This window comes from Hippichthys cyanospilos, chromosome 3, assembly GCF_059441005.1.
Source record: "Hippichthys cyanospilos isolate Australia breed blue-spotted pipefish chromosome 3, RoL_Hcya_1.0, whole genome shotgun sequence".
Classification (NCBI taxonomy): Eukaryota; Metazoa; Chordata; class Actinopteri; order Syngnathiformes; family Syngnathidae; genus Hippichthys; species Hippichthys cyanospilos.
This window is the reverse complement of record NC_142371.1, coordinates 12,882,903-12,900,734: the sequence shown is the minus strand read 5'-3', so window position 1 is coordinate 12,900,734 and position 17,832 is coordinate 12,882,903. Positions and strand designations below refer to the sequence as shown.

The 17,832-nt window shown below is 40.6% G+C and overlaps 1 protein-coding gene across 1 annotated transcript in view; it reads left to right on the top strand.

The window, feature by feature from the left end:
- The window catches only part of LOC148425792 (zinc finger protein 407-like), a 189,102-nt gene that overhangs the window by 126,069 nt on the left and 45,201 nt on the right, over window positions 1–17,832 (top strand). Inside the window, exons 8-9 of the mRNA XM_088412008.1 lie at window positions 98–218; window positions 9,823–10,001. Of these exons, the coding sequence (XP_088268134.1) occupies window positions 98–218; window positions 9,823–10,001 (300 nt within the window). The remainder of the gene's footprint in view (window positions 1–97; window positions 219–9,822; window positions 10,002–17,832) is intronic.

Below are 17,832 nucleotides of genomic sequence, written 5' to 3'. Positions count from 1 at the left end.
TGTTAATTCACCCAATCCCAGTGTGTGCAATCACAATGTGTTTTTTGCTGTTGGTTTTATTGTCAAATCTCTTCATTTCAAACCCTCTGCCCTACAGGAGAGAGACCCTTCAAATGCAAACTTTGCAACTTTGCTTCCACTACGCAGTCCCACCTGTCAAGACACAATCGTGTTCACACTGGGGAAAAACCATATCGGTGCCCCTGGTGCGAATACAGGTTAGTACCAACTCATTGACCTGCCAACGCATGGTGCAGCTGATGGCCAATGATGATCAGAGGGGGTGCATGGTGCTTGGGGAATACGTAATCTGACTAGCAGGTGGCACGGTTTCTTCGGTTGTGGATGCATGCATGCATGAGAGAGTGAAAAGCTAGATGTAGAAGGTGAAATGAGGGATGCTCTAATATTCAGCACTGCCCTATCTCATTATGAATCCCAGGCACATCTACCTAACATGTACTCCGACAAAATACTGTGGACCCCGGTTTACGATGTCCCTACCTTACGTTTTTTTCACCTTACGATGTGGACCGCGACGTTTTTTGTCCCCCTTTACGTCATTTTTTTTGCCGTAACGACATTAAAAAAAAAAAATAAAAAAAATAAAATATATATATATATATATATATATATATATATATATATATATATCTATATAGATAGATATTTTTTATATAATTTTTTTTTTTTTTTTTTCCTCATACATGGCCGTCAGTGTGCGTGTATTTGCGTTACGATCCCAACTGTGGAACGGATTATTCTCGTAAACTGGGGGCCCACTGTACCATCATATCATAGTGTTAATTAAACGGGAAATTGTGAGTGATTATTATTATTTTTTAAGCTGGTTCTGAGGGAACGAAAATTTGCATTGATATGTATGCAGAAAACACATCTACAGTATTGCTGATTGTTTTTATTTGCATTACATGATTACCATTAAACATTGTTATTATAGTTCAAATATTGTTATCATTTTTAATAATAGGAGGTCATTGTCATAAGTCACTGTTTATTAGAAAAGTATGAAAGAGTACGAAACGTATGAAACGTAGTGCAACTTATTTCTAACAAACAAGCTAGTCGAGAACCATTAGCTAATCGCCCTCTTGTTAGGTGGGGGAACAAACTGCAGGAAAAATGTGTAATATGTGTAATAGTTTTCTTGCCTCCCTTCACTGAGGCGGCTTGGACTGGCTGTTGGGACTGCGTATCATTCTCGTCAAGCGTGAAGGTGTGAAGGAGATCATTTACGTTGTCACTTTACAGTGACGGAGAATGTATCTATGATTTCCTTGGACTAATTAAACTGGGTCCTGAGCAAACCACGCAACAGTAACTGATGGACTGATGAAAAATGAATATGAAGAATGTGATGGTCGCCGTGCACACACACATTGTGCTATTAATATGGGAGTGACAATGAGGTGGACATTGAGCAAGATGTTTTTTGTCCTCATATGAGTAACCCACTAAAAATTATGTGCACCCCTGTTCACATCATATATGTGTGTGTGAGTATATCTATCTATCTATATATATATATAGTATATATATATATATATATATATATATATATATATATATATATATATATATATATATATATATATATATATATATACCATAACCGAATCAAAATTGAAAGATGTCTGCATTCAGTCTTGCACAGGTGGTATGGTGGCGGTGTAGGGGAATTACTTGTGTTCTGTGAAAGTGATGAAGGGATGGGTTGTGCCCTCCAGCCATTTGCTCCTTTCCTCCAACACCCTCACAATGGCTAGCAATTCCCAGTTACCCATGTCGTAATTACTTTCAGCCTTAAGCAAAGTGCATGAGAAGGAACAAGGATGCAGCCTGCTATCAACTGGGGAACGCAGGGACAACACTGCTCCCACTCCTAAATCTGAAGCGTCCACTTAGATAAAGAACAGGAGAGAGGGCTTAGTGTGACTCAACACAGGCGAGCTGGTTAACCGGTTTTAAGGTCGTGAATGCACGTTCAGCCTCTGGGGTCCAAGGAAGCGACAGAAGTCAGACTTGTCAGGGGTTCGGCTACTGTGCTATAGTTACGAACGGATCGCCTATATAAATTAGCGAACCTCAGGAAGAGTTGAAGTTACTTCTTTGGAGTGGGCCATTCGACCTCAGCCTGGATCTTAAACGGGTCGGCGCAAAGTTGGCCCTTCTCCACGATGAACCCGATGAACACGATGAATTCAAATTTCTCCACCTGAACATCAAAGCGGTTTTCAAAAAGGCGTTGCAACACTATCCAAATGCACGTTCAGCCTCTGGGGTCCAAGGAAGCGTAATCTTGACAGAAGTCAGACTTGTCAGGGGTTCGGCCACTGTGCTGTAGTTACGAACGGATCGCCTATAGAAATTAGCGAACCCCAGGAAGAGTTGAAGTTGCTTCTTTGGAGTGGGCCACTTGACCTCAGCCTGGATCTTGGTTGGCACAAAGCTGGACCTTCTCCACGATCAACCCCAGAAACTGAACGGTAGTAGTGGGGAAATCACATTTCTCCACCCTAACATTGAGGCGGTTTCCAAAAAGGCGTTGCAACACTATCCAGACGTGCTGCTGGTGCTCTTGGTGGGTCTTTGAGAAAATTAAAATATCGGCAAGATATACAAAACAAAATATGTTTAGCATATCCCGCAACACGTTGGTTATCAGATTTTGGAACACAGTGAAGGCATTAGTGAGACCAATTGGCATGACCAGATACTCAAGCTGCCCCATGGGGTTATTAAATCCAGTCTTCCATTCGTCTTCCTCCCAGAATCGCACAAGGTGGTATGTGTTTCGAAGGACAAGCTTTTTGTAAAGCTTGGTAAAGACGTGTGCCGAATGCAAAGATGAAAACACGAAGTCCATAAGCAGCAGGAGGTACCTATTCTTGTCAGTGATCTCATTAAGTTCCCTATAATCCACGCATGGCCGTAAAGTTTTGTCCTTCTTGTCAGTAAAAAAGAAGCCGACCCCAAACGGGGAGGACGACAGCCGAATGATTCTGGACGCTAGTGACGTAGAAATATATTCCCTCATGGCTTCTTGCTCAGTTTGGGACACCATGTACAGTTGCTGCTGGGGGATACGCAGCACCGGGAACAAGTTTGATGTCGCAGTCATAAGGTCAGTGTGGCAGAAGTGTAATCGCGCAGTACTTGCTAAAAACTTTCCGCAACGCCTGATATCAGGATGTAACCTGCTCTAGGTTTATCTCCTCCACCACCGGAATCTCTGGGGGGGACTCTGGCAAACTGGCTGCTCAGAGGCACTTGGCATGGCAAAAGGTTCCAATTAACAATCACTGGTTTTGTCCAGTTTATGTCAGGTTTGTGTAGCATGAGCCATGGTAATCCCAGTATCACCGGGGCGCAAAGAGTGGGCATTACGAGAAACCGGATGTCCTCTCGGTATTTCCTAAAACGAGGAGGGGTAGAACCCCCATCAGGTGGGTCATAACCGCCAGGGGCCACCTGTCCAAGTCATTTATTTGTTTGGGGTCTGGTAACGACTTAAGCGGACACCCAAGTGCATTAACGACTGAACTGTCGATAAAATTGTTGTCGGCCCCGAATTCTATAAGCGCTTTGACCATCACGAATTTACCCCCGTAACAGACCTACCTGGTGAGCTGGAGTCTTTTGTGAACAGTGAGTCAAAAACATTCCTCCCCCGGATAAAAACAGGTAGCGATGAGCGATTTGAGTACTCACAGCCATGACCTAGGCAGTGGTAGATGAAGGGCTGTTGCTCAAACACTAGCCTGCAGTGATGAAAAACTGGCTGCAGGTACCCCAGTCGCCTGTGTAACGGGGTAGTTGCGGAATTTTAGGTTCCCAGAAAAAATGTGAGTCCTGACCTGAATGCGATGCCCGCTCCTGGCCTGCTTCCTCTGGGCTGGTTTGCACGGCCGCAACACTCGCCGCGTCCACCCGGGTGCTGCTCCACAGTGGTAGCCAGCGCGGCTACTGTGCCCATGAAATCCTGGGGCCTGCTCATGCTGGCCCACCAATTATCCCTGGCTGGCCAGTGCAGATCGCACCCGTTCAGGGTCCACGGCGTTCATGTCTGGCTGGATTTTTCCGTAACAGATGTTATCAAAACAAACAGGTAGCAAACGCCGAAACACGTTGAAGGCAGCTAGTGATACAAAAAGGTTTTTTAACAAAAAGAGTGAGCAGCACATGAAGTAGCAACAGAATTTATTCAAAGTACAACACAAAGGTGAAAACGAGAGTCAATATACAAATCAAGGAGAAAATGCAAAAGTGCATGTAACTAACCAGAAATGGGTTTGGAACCAGCAGGATGTCGCCAAGAAACTCAAAGTAGCAACTTAAGGGGCTGTCGGAAGAATAGCAAGGGCTAGATAGGCAAAAGTATCAATAAACACACATTGGCAAAAATGCTAAGAAACAAGGAGACGAAGAACTGGAGAGCGACCTGGGCACTGGAAGGCCGTGAAATGCAATAAACCAGCGACGTTCTCCTGGCTTGGCTGCACCTAAATAGTCCCCTGATTGCAATGGAGAGGAGGTGTGTGGCTGGTGGCTGTGCCCCCTCATCTGCATACAGGGACAGACAGAAATTGCTGCTGAATATGTCTGTAGCACTATTTACCAGTCTTATTTTCAAATTGATAAACTTATGGTTTTTGATGTTTATTTATTTATCTATTTGTTTTTTTTATTGATGTTCTTAAAGTTAAAGGGGCAAATTGGATTTTCTAATTGATAGGTGGCCTCTGACTCCTGCCACCAAGTAATGACTGTTTGTGGAACTGTGGTACATATTTAACTTTGCTCGAAAACACTGCCTCAGTTTGAATTCTGCTGGCTTTGATGATGACATGCCTCTTGACAGCAGCAGAAATGTTTGCAACCTTGTAAAGTGAAAGGAAGCTCAGAAAGAAGCTGGTATTGATTATTAATGGGTTTCCTCAGCAATAAAAGGTCTAAAAAACACCACTGATCTAAATAATCCCCTCATACAACTCTTAACAAACTCAAACACATTTGACTGTCCTCTCCACAAGTGCCTCTCAATTACACTTTTCCAATTACCATATGCTTGCTAGAAGGAGAAATATGAAAATTATTAAAATAAAGGAGGGCAGGAGAGTGGGAGAGACAGAATTAGACACAAGGGGTGATGTACGCGCTCAGCATCAGTATAGCTGATTCCCATGGTGAGTGCATTGATGGGGGAGGAAGTTGAAACAGTGTTGGGCTAATTAATACAGTGTATAGTAGGAGGGCTGGTGTGGGCTTTCACTAACTGTGGCACCTGCTGACTTCTAAATGCTCACTGTGTTGTTTTAATATGACAATTACACCATTACCATATCTGAGAGATAGTATGCCCCCTAGGAATCCACCTACGCTTGCTTCAGAAGTTTTAAAGTATTGCCTTAAATACATATTTTTCTTCCTCTTTGGCAAAATAAGTCATTCTTTTTAACATGTATATTTCCATATATTGTTTGTCTTAACAGCTTACTGTTGTTTAAGTTGGTTAGTTTCATGATGAAAATGAATATAGCCACAATTAAATATAAATATGACCGCTTTATGTATTCATGTTTCAAATTTAATGATTACTTGGATTTATAAATGAGGCACAGTAAAAAAGTGATTCATTATGAATGCCAGAATTTCGTGAATCTGGACGCCACACTTAGTTATAAATCACTTGCGGATGGGAAGTGTTTAGGAGTTGACCATAGCTTTGTTCACTCCCATCATCTGGAAATGTCGTGTTACTGTTACAACTTAAACATTTTCCGACTTACTCTGTACATAACAATACAGGCAGAGTGTATACCAACTCCTTTTATAACGTCAGGTTTTTCTAATAACAACATAGGTAGTCATTTATTTAGGTTTTTTTTTTTTTGTGAACTATAGTACTGTATTTTCTGCACTATAAGGCGCACCGGATTATAAGGCACACCCTCAATTAATGACATATTTTAAACCTTTTTCCATATATAAGGCGCACCGGATTATAAGGTGTATATATATATATATATATATATATATATATATATATATATATATATATATATATATATATATATATATATATATACAGTGGGCCCCCGGGTTACGAACTTAATCCGTTCAGCGGCTACGCTCGTATCTCGAATTGCTCGTATAGCGGGCAATCCAAACCCATGTTAATTCGTGAATGCGTGCAACGCGTGCAGAAGCCTTAGGTAAAATCATCACGCTGTATACATATATTAATATTGAGTGACATAATCTACTGTACAGTAGCGTTAAATAACAAATACAAAGGAATAATGACTTTTACCTTTGGAAAGACGTGACTTGGGCTGAGATAAGCAGAGATGAGCAGAGATGAATGCTCGAAGTCAATACGGTAAGTCAGATATGCTATTGGTCTTACAGTGTCATAGTAACTTTTTCAGTCAGGGTTTTCTCTACTTCCTTCCATCCCAACCAGCTGTGCCATCAAGCTAGATAAAGGCGTTCGGCCAATAGCATATCGGCACTTCTGTGATTGACGTGTGACGCCGGCCAATAGCATCTCCGTGAGTGAGACCGGGTGACCTTAATCGACCAATAGCATATTGGCGTCTCCTTGACTGACTGATAATTATTCGCACTTTATTTTTAAACGGTTGGAATGTATTGACATCTTATTGATTAAAACACATTTAAACCTGTGACGATTTTTTGTCCTGCAATCGGCACACTTAATTTCATGTCAGCTGTTTTTCCCGACGTGAATTGAGCTGGGTGGAGGTGGAGGGGAGGTTGTGTGTGTTGTATTAACTAGGCACCACACTTATAGCTTGTTCGAACGTCAGTTCACTGTTGGTTTCAACTCACAGAATTGCGACAATGGCGCTGTCCCAAAGCATGTCGGGAGGTCGCCGACTAACATGACATGCAGTTTTGTCAAGCAACCATTAAATAGCACTGTAATACTACCCGTAATAGGGTACAGAGTTTAACGTCTTGAGTTAATACGGCAACGCAGATAGGCTATTGGTCTTACAGTGTTACAGTAACGCTTTCAGTCATGGTGCAAATCACGGAGATACTAAAACATCATCCTCTTATTTCTTCCTTTACCGCTGCTAGTAATTTTAGAAGCTATGTCTAACAGATAAAGTTTGCAAAGTCTTCAAAACATTCCGTTTTTCACTCATTTTCTCTACCTCCTTCCATCCTGTCCCATCAAGCTAGATAAAGGCGTTCGGCCAATAGCATATCGGCATTTCTAGGATTGACGTGTGACGCCGGCCAATAGCATCTCCGTGAGTGAGACCGGGTGACCTTAATCGACCAATAGCATATTGGCGTCTCCTTGACTGACTGATAATTATTCGCACTTTTTTTTAAACGGTTGGAATGTATTGACAATTAATTAAAAAAAAACACATTTAAACCAATGACAATTCTTTGTCCTGCAATCGGCACATTTAATTTCATGTCAGCTCTTTTTCCCTTTAGCTGTACAAACACTACACTTAAATGGTAATATATATTTAGACACCGTGAGTGAGACAGTCAGTGTGAGGTTGTAAGACCAATAGCGTTCACGTTACCGCCACAAGTATCTGTTAATGATTGTAGATGACGCAACTGCTGAATATGTTGACGCAGTTAGGCGAGAACATTTCTACATACTCAATGGCTGGTTTGTCGGAATGCTCGTAAGGCGAGAGGTTTGCTCGTAAGCGGAGGACAAAAATCTCCCTGATCCACGCTCGTAAGGCGAATTGTTCGCAAATCAGGGTGTTCGTAAGCCGGGGGCTGACTGTATATGCAAATAGCATAACTCAATGTCAATATGACCAACCTTGTTCAACTGTAAACACACAAAAGAAACAGGTAAAGCTTACTTTATCAGTTCATTCCCCATCTACGAATTCCAATCTCAATATTGATCTGTATATAAGGCGCACCTGATTATAAGGCGCACCATCAGCATTTAAAAAAAAATAAGGCTTTTAGGTGTGCCTTATAGTGTGGAAAATGCAGTTTAAGGTCCAGCTTGACAAAATCATCAATGCAAACCATGAAAAATGATCCAGAAACAGATTACTGCCATCGCTACGTTTTTAGTGCCTGTGATGCTGTTTTCAAGATTTGCCATGTTAATGTTTTTTTGTTAAAAATCTGGAATGTTAACTAGACTTTAATGCCAAAGACATGTATAGCCCAGAAACTTTTTTTTTTCTCTCACAGACACAAACACATACCATCATGCATTGATAGATGGGATATCCTTTCTCAGTTTAGACCTGACATTCTGAAGAGAATAATACACAATTACTCTCCGTTATCACCTTGGCTGGGCCAATAATGCCTTACTGTGCCATAGCTCACAGGAGCTGAAAAGAACATTTGTTTTCACTTTTGCAGGGACAATAATCTTCATCACAGGCCACAGTCTACTTGAGTAGCCCCCCCGCCCCCCCTCGCCCCTCAATAAATACATAAAAATCCATGAACACAAGCCATTCCTCAACCTTGAGAACAGGTCACAAAGATGAACGCCCCTGTTTAATGCTGCATTCACACAAACAAAAAAATGTTTACAAAAAATGTAATCAGATGTCTTTGGCATTAAAGTCTAGTTAACATTCCAGATTTTTAACAAAAAAACATTAACATGGCAAATCTTGAAAACAGCATCACAGGCACTAAAACGTAGCGATGGCAGTAATCTGTTTCTGGATCATTTTTCATGGTTTGCATTGATGATTTTGTCAAGCTGGACCCTATACTGCATTTCTTTCTTCCATTTTGTCTTTTCAAATGCTATTTGTTAATACAAAAAAAATCACCATTAATATGATCTATATAACTTCAGAAGGAACACATCCTCTTTTGCTACTGCTTTTTTTGAATGGCCTGCAGTTGACCACTACATTTATTATATCCACATTCAACCATCTTTATTTTTTTTGCACATTTTCTCTTTGTATTACAGTAAAACTCCTCTACAACAAAACCTACATGTGCAAAAAAATCCATCAGTGTGAGATAATCTTCACGCATGGAAGACTTTCCCTGTTTCTTAGTTCCTACGACAGCTGCAGCTTTCCCCCCATACTCTAGGTGGCAGTGAATTGAGTCAACAGCATACAAACAACACCACTCTTTAACAGAGGTAGAGAATTCCAGTAACGTCAAACAATCTAAATTCTTCCAAGTGTTTTTTTTTTTTTAACAACAACAACACATTTCTCCCCAAGGTGGTGCTCGCCAGGAGATGTTTCCAGTATTTAGGTCACTGTAGTCCTTTTCAGCCAAATCATAGAGGTGTTTGTACCGGTAAACTTCCCAAAGCAATAGTTCATCCACCATGTTTTCCGCTCATGCAGAAATTCCTGAAGGTACGGGTTGCAGAAAATCTGTTGCACGCAGTGTATTTGGCTATAGTTTCTACGTTGTCTGCAAACAGTTGGTGCATCATATGCGTCCTGTACTGTACGTGCGTCCCATATATGGGAAACTACGGTACCTGCAGATTATAGTGGAAAAAGAACTCTGGCTGCTGTGCCTAAAGAAGGAATTTTTACAAGACTTGAATGTGTCTTCATATTTTTGTTCATTCATTTCGACGGCACGGTTGCACTTCACTAATCTTGGACAGCAGGCATAATTTCTTGTCTCCTTCAATCTAAATGTTTTTTATAGGCTTAGGATCAGTGCTATATACCAAGGAAAACAAACAAAGGAATTGCTGGATTCGTTTTTTTTATAGATTCCTTTATTTATACATTTTTTGTTTATTGTATTTGTTGTATTTACTTCTGCCAGATCCAACTGTGCTGAGAACATTCGAAAGCACATTCTCCATACCGGAAAACATGAGGGGGTGAAGATGTACAACTGTCCAAAGTGTGACTACGGCACCAACTCTCCTATAGAGTTCCGCAACCACCTAAAGGAATTCCACCCAGATATCGAGAATCCAGACCTTGCTTACTTACATGCAGGTATATCAATTTTAATTATCATATGTTACTGCCTCCCAAAAAACAACACATTTAATATATTAAAAAAATATATAGATTTGATGTCAGCTTCTTACTACATCATCAAAGTTTCATTCGTATATACACTGGCTGTCCTCCACCAGCTTTAAATTTGACAAGCTATCTTTTTTTGTTCATCGTTTATCATTATTTCAAACTTTCAAGGAATATGTATCTATTTCAATCATTTATATTGTTTGAATAGCATCCATCTAAAGACATCTGATGTAGTTAAGGTCAAACAACCCAAGCTCTATAATCTGTACTGTATAGAGGTCAGATCTGTATTGTCTAGAGTTCAAGTCTTGCGGTTCACAGTCACCAAGACGCATTTCTCAAAGATAGCTGGTCTTGTTCTCTGTCAGTCACTCAGACCACAGAGACCAATGAAAAATCATTTTATTCTTGTGTTGGTTTGTTTGTATCCCATTGGTCTTCATTTGTCCTTGGAGAGCCACCAAATCCAATTGAGTGAGTGGTTGTCTTTCACAGGAACAATAGAGGTAGCCTTTATCCTGTTAGCCTTCCGACCTCTTAAATGTGTAGAACGCCAGGCTTTATGGCATTGTGGTACACTTCTTATTGAAACTAGGTAAGTCCGATTGTGCCTTTGCGTTGCCTCTGAAAACTCCATTTAGTTATTTATTTATTGTCTAGATAGAGTAATATGTGTGAAGCTATCATGTTTAGATGCAAGGACTATCTGTCCTCTGTCTTAAAACTACAATTGAACCCAAACTATACTGTACCCTCTCACCTCTAACCCATTGCTTTCTGAAAACCTTTCACCCCATAATTTTCCTTACCTCTGTTTCACTGACTACATGGATCTGCCGCAATTGTATTGTTTTTCTGTTGTTGCTTCCTTCTATTTTTAAGAAAACACAATTATTATTACAAAATCCTGTTTAAAAAAAATAAGGTCACATATAAAAGGCATAATGTTATGAACACAATTCCTTGTAATCATATGAAAATCCATAAACTTCTAGTTCAAGGTAAGTGTTGCAAATTGAAGGTCAGAACCTGTGTGGAACCAGCATATTGTGGAGGAAATTCACTTATATTTAATTTTCACGTGAAAAGTTTGAACTATAACACATTGTGTACAATCAAAAACATTGTTTTACTTGCATTGACCATAATTTATGATGATCCTCTAAATTGACGTGATGATCTTGCCTGCAAATAAATCATTGCATAAGAGGAAAAATAAAAACTCATTTACCACATCAATGCATTCAAGGGTAGGTGGTTGTGGAGGGAACAAAAATAATTGAAATTTTACTAGTGATCTTTCCGCCTTTTAAAAAAAGCTGAGATGGTAACCAAAAAAAAGCAGTGTTTCATCTAACTAGACATAACACGGCCAAAAGAAAGAGACAGGAGAAAAAAAGATTAAGACGGTGGATGTTGAATTAACCTGCATGTGATTGCTCTATGTCAGAGTGGCACCAGGGCCATCAGTGAGAGGCAAATGATCTGTGATGGCCCTTTTCGCTTTTTCCCCTTTGAAAGACGCAGATCAAACGCACCCAACACGCAAGCCCTTGCACCCAGGTCACATCGGAGTGATCGACACCCAAATGTCTTGGCTGCTGCTCTGTCTTCCCATATAACTCGCTTTTCATCCACGTCTCTTCAGTTTCCTTTCTTTATTCAGTTTTGCAGCTTGAATAAAAGCCCTACTGAAGGATGAAAGCAGAGGTCTTTTCCAAATAAAAGAAAGCATGGAATTAGCCTCTGCACATAATGGTTGGGAATGATGATTAGAATATGGGAAGAAAATGAGGGAAAGAGAAAGTTTGGTGTAATCAAACGCTAATGGAAATTGTCTTTCTTTTGTGATCTGCAGTCAGATAAGGCAGAAAAATTTGGTACACTGCACAGGACAGTACACCCTCAGGTTTTTCTACGCATTTACGGACAGTTAATTAAAACAAACAATGAGTTTGATGCGGCTGCTAGCTTCCCCCAAATTGTCTATTTTCTTTATCTTAGCAATATGTTTATTTGCATCTGCTACCAACTATGCGCAAAACAGGATACAGGATAAATACAGGATAGGAGCTGTTATTTCAAATGCAAAACTACAAGACGACAAGCCGAGCTGTGGTCTTCCTTGTTTTCTTTCATCAAGTGACCATTCTTTGTGGTTAAAAATGACTCAAAACTTGAAGTCATAAAAAAAAATAAATAATAATAAAACATTCTGCTGCTGACGTGGTTTGCTTTGTTGAAATATGAGATTAAATTAGATTAGATTAACATGCCGGAAAATTGGATCACGATATAAATATTTCATATGAGTGTGTCTTCTCATTTCTTGAAAATTAAATACATATAAAATGTCCTAAAATCAATATTATTGATTTAAAATAAATAAAACCGATCCACTTCTGTTCTATGTCGAAGGTGCACTTTGTCAAGATGTCTCTATGCACCCCATTTGAGAAAAGTCAAGCTTGTGCTTTTCAATTTCATTTTAAATTGATTTTTACTAAATATCTCCATATTCTGTTCATTTCATGTCATATTGTATCAATGTGGTTACACTCCTTCCAGTGCTGTAGTTTTAGTTTAGAATTTTTTGCCAATTAGAATTCAGCAAACTTGTGTTCTCAGGCTGTATGAAATCTCTCTGCGCCCAGAGGCCAGGGCATTCGCGTCAACAGTTGTAGGCTTCCGTGCATGTGCAAATGGATATGTGAACGGGCCCATATAGTTATTAGACAGCTGCAATAGCCAATTGGGTTATGAGATGGCAAGCTAGAAGCCTTACGTTGAACGTGACATTGTATTCTCGCTGCAGGGAGGCTGTGCTATATCGGTCAACCGTGTTAAAGTTGGAAGTCAAATGAAGTTATTAAAAAAAAAAATTGTTGCTCAACCAAGCTAACTGGTTAATCTGCACTTCATAGCATACAGCGAAGCCTAGATATGTGGACATTTAGCAGATAATTCAAATCGACTCGCTTTTTAAACCCACAATGAAGATTTTGGACCGACGCGACTTTCAGCACTGTTGTCCATATCAATAGAAAATAATTTATTATTGGAAATGAAACACACAAACTCTACAAGCAAGACATTGAAGAATTTCTGAAGAAAGATAGTAGAATGGATTTTGTATTGAAAAAAGTGGGGGACCGCTGTTTTGGTGAGTCAAGCATTTGATTTATTTTTTCATGTTTAATATGTTTTTGTCATTTTATTTAGTTCATTTTCAATTTGTGGTAAGTAAATAAAATGACATTCTTATATTAAACTGATTTGTAAATGTGTACAATCTTGTTAAAACTTGCCTGCTCTTGGCGTCACGTTATGTCTGGGTTTTTCCTGTTGTGGTTTTATTTTGTGGAGTTGGAGTTATTTTGCTTTTGGGTTCATGTTGTGTTTTTCCCTCGCATCTGTTGTTGTGTAATTGTGAGTTTGGTTTTATTTCTATTGTTGCTTTTGATACGGCATTTTATGTGTTTTGCCCAGCTTCTAAGAGTAAGAAAATCTTTTTATTGAGCTCATCTCATATGCATTTTGGATCCACCTCCCCACACCCATCGCACCGACATAACACTTGGTGGACTTCATAAGTGTGGACTAATAATTTAAAAATATTAATTATTTTATGTTTTGGGCGGTATCACGTATAGTGAATTTGTAATTGCTGATGTGGGTTTATTGATATTTAAATGCTCCGGAAAATAGCCTGTGTAGCCTAGTAATGTGTACGTGTTCTTCTGAGGGGTCGAATCACTGGAGGCCTAAACGTGAAACGCAAGGACCGCCACTGGTACACTGTAGCATGAATTACTGTTTTGGTCCTGTCAGCCATGTAGTCTAATAATTAAGACACTTAGAAAATTTTAAATAAGAGGTAATTTGCTTGTCATTCCTACATGAGAAGGATACTTCCCAGAAATGTAGCTCAATCACTCCCATAGAGGTGATGATTACTGACTGTAGTGTCCGCAACGTTTTAAGCCACACAAGTAGCCAGTTGAACCTTGTTGCTTGCTAGTTGGCATGATGTTAGAAGCACTGAGCATACATACAACAGTTGATTCCTGTCTCGTGTTAAGTGACATGAGCAATGCATTTGTGTCCACCCCAGCAAATGTTTTTGTGACCATCTGCGTTTGATTTTCAACTTTGCTATTCAATGTTTTTTATGGGTGCAAAATGCCAATTTTGCCTATCAAACTCTGATGTAAAATCATTGACTTTGTGAAACTGTTTTTTGAATTACATAAAATACAAAGAATACTCTTTCTTGTGCCGTTCGTGTTCAAGCTATTTTAATTACCACATTTAGAGTCCGGACCTCAACCAGATAGAGACTCTTTGTTGTGACCACAATGGAGCTAATCACACCACAAATCCTAAAAATATCGCTGAGCTGAACAAGTGTTATATGGAGATGTTGTCCAAAATTCATTCTGATTGTTGTGCAGGTCTGATCTGTAACTACAGGAAGCATGTGATACATTGTGTTATTTCTGTATATCTGATAGTATGCCTGCCTGCATCTATTATACAGTATCTAATGGATGTTTTGATTCTTGAAACAAAATATTATTACTTACCTTTGTTGGATTTGGTGAAACTGTCTTACAGCTTGATCAGTCCATTGACGGTATCACCTCTTAAATTGTAAGGCTGTATGCAGCATAATGTATAATGCAAACAGTTGAACACACACACACACACACACACACACTAAAGCCTCTCCTGTGAGTGACGTGTAGAGGGAATACTTAAGGGCACCATTGTTCTTCCATGGGATAGTGAATAAGATCAGATAGACAAGCCATCTTCTCCTATAAAACCTAATCCATTATTCAATCCACCTTCTACCTCAATTCAGACACAACTTACTCAGGTCCAGCTTGGCTGTCTTTGACATATGCGTTATACAGACAGGGTGAAAATGCTGACCAAATAATGAAGAATTGGACTAAGACTCGCAGATTATCAAGATAAGTCAAGACTGCTTCTTGTCAGTTTTAGCCAAATCTTAGCCTTTACTGAACCAACAGACTCGAGTGCTCTTGATATGAACCCACATGACCTTTGCCCTCTTTTACAGTCCCAAGCACCTTTGTCTTCTTCATCTGCTTCTTGTCGTCTATTTGGTGACTCCATACACAGCGGAAGCATCACTAATTACCAGCAGGCTCAACTTTCCCAACTAAACAACCAATTATCAGCGCTTTAGCTAAAGCCAAGCCCCATGTTTTCTGATACAGTGGCTTATTAAGGGCCCTTATTTCTCCCCCAGCATAATTGAATCCCATGGCTGCTAATCAGTGAGCTATTTTAAGGCAATGTGCAGTTAGTAATCAGAGGTCCTTCCTATTAAACTATCAGATCCCAATTAAGTGCCCTCTTATTTCCAACATAACAAGTCGCTACTGCCACTGCTGTTATTGTAGTTCCCTTTTTAGTGGCCACTCTCTGTTTGGAGTGCAAAAATGAAAAGGGCAAAGGTTAATTTCAGTGTTAAGAGTGTTTTTGGTTTTTCTTAATCCTTTTTTTTTTCCACGCAAATTTGAGGGATTACTACAGAGCCCCTCTGGTGCCCGGTATGAATATATATATATATATATATATATATATATATATATATATATATATATTGTCGTGCTGTTACCTTCCACGTGTGATGGCGAAGCGTGGGTGGACAGAGTCACACGACAAAAATAACTCCTTAGTGCACTTTACTTGTCTCCAATACGCACACAAGTTACACGCACGAGTGAACGTTTCGTTAACATACTCTACGTTGTTCTTGGCCTCTAGCTCGGGCACAGACAGCGCTGAGCAGTATCCGTGCAGTGAGCCGTGAGTACCAAAAAACAACCATAGAACAACAACTCGTCTCGCGATGACAACCGCGAACTGGACACGAATGTTGCATTCAATGACCAAACTTGGCTCGGAAAACCAAAACAAGAATTGATACACAAGTATAGGTCGCCAACATCTGAACTGCCTTACACTACCCCCCCTTTAGGAATACTGAGTCCCTTCAGTATCTGGTAATGTAATCAAAGTTGCTGAGTGTTAGTGAACTTTCTCTTAACATTTAGCTTTATTCTACTTGCAACTAGTGTCCAAATCTCTCTGGTCTATGAACTAGGCGACCACTTGATGTTTGAAAAGTCTCTGCCAATGAGTTGGTATCGCCTCGTCTTCTTCTTGGCTGAGCTGCTGAGGTGCTGGTCTGAGGTAATTCACATTGACCTTTGGACTCCATTGAACATGTGGTCGTCTCGCATGGACCTTTGGACTCCCCACCTGGATCGTATGGCAGCAGCAGTGGCAGTAGGGAAATGTCATTGTCAATGTCTTGGAACCCTGGGGGCTGGCAATGCTGTAGGACTTTGCTTCTCTGCCTCAAAACCCAAACGATGCATTCAGATGAAGGTCGAATGGTCATGGCTTGTCCCAGTGTTACTCTAGCCACACAGTAGTCCGATTCATCATCTCGCACAATCTTTGATGGCACAAGTTCATTTCCAATGAAGACCTTGCCACGGGCGTAGACAACAACATCATGCGCCTTCATCAAATCCAGCCCCAAAAGAACATGGTCCCTTATGGAAGCTACATGCACTTCCCAGGGAATAGTCTTGGATCCAATTTGAAAGGTCACTTTGAGTCCATGTTTAGCTTTCATGCCATCTCCAACTCCTGCATTCAGTAGATAGGTCTCATTTAGATCAGTTGGTGCAATGTTGCTTTTGAGGATACGCTGGTACAGTTCCTCTGAGATCACAGTGGTTTGAGCTCCAGTGTCCGCAACAGCCTGAGTTGGAATGCCATTTATAGTTAGAGGAATTTGTAGACTTTCACCTATCTTTATGGTGCAGCCAATCTGCCGGCCTTGTAACTGGTGATCTGAGTCTACAACTGAGTTGTGTGAACCGCCATCCGATTGCAGCTGGAATTCTTGATGCTTGTCGCCATGTTTATGTGCAGTCATAGGGCTAATTGGTGTAACACAGTCTTTTCTGAAGTGTCCTGTTTGACCACACTTGAAACACGGGCCAGCTACCGCACGATTTGGGCTGGGTGTTTGCGAACGTCCTCTGCTTTGTTGCAGCTGCTGGTAGTTTTGCTTTCGTTCTGGACCTTGGCTTTGGGTTGGTTTGGGTTGTTGGTGTCCTGCATTTAGAGACAGGAGATTCCCAACTTGCAGCTGCAGACTCTCGAATTTGTTAGCAAGAGATTTCACTTCATTCATTAGCGTAACAAACTGGTCAAAAGTGACATACTGAGGAGTCTGAACCCTGCGGGATATCGCAGCAGTATCTTCAAGCATGTCTCCTTCATCAACCCATGCGATGCGCCTGGTTCGGTTCCTTAGCTCAGTTTCACGGCCCACTGTGGCTTTGAAGTTATGCTCATGGGCCTCCACAAACTTTTGTGCGTCAACAAAAGAGCTTGGCTCACGGTTCATGACTTCATAGGCCACCTTTTGGTTCCGTAAGCCCTTGAGAAAAGCATCGGTTGCCAGCTGGTCCTGAAGCTGAAGATCAACTCCTGGGTAGGCAAGTGTGACAAGGCGTCTCACCTCCTCAGCAAATTCAGCAGATGTCTCACGGCCCTGACGCAGTTCTCCCAGCTTCCTCCTTATTGTTGTTGGTGGATCCTTTTTTCCAAAACGTTGGGTGAGTTGCTCTACAAGTAGAACATAATCTTCCCTCGTGCGCTCAGGAAGTGAGCAGACATACCGCACTGCAGCGCCTCTCAAACATTCATGCAGCCTGTCCACTCGTTCCAAGGTACT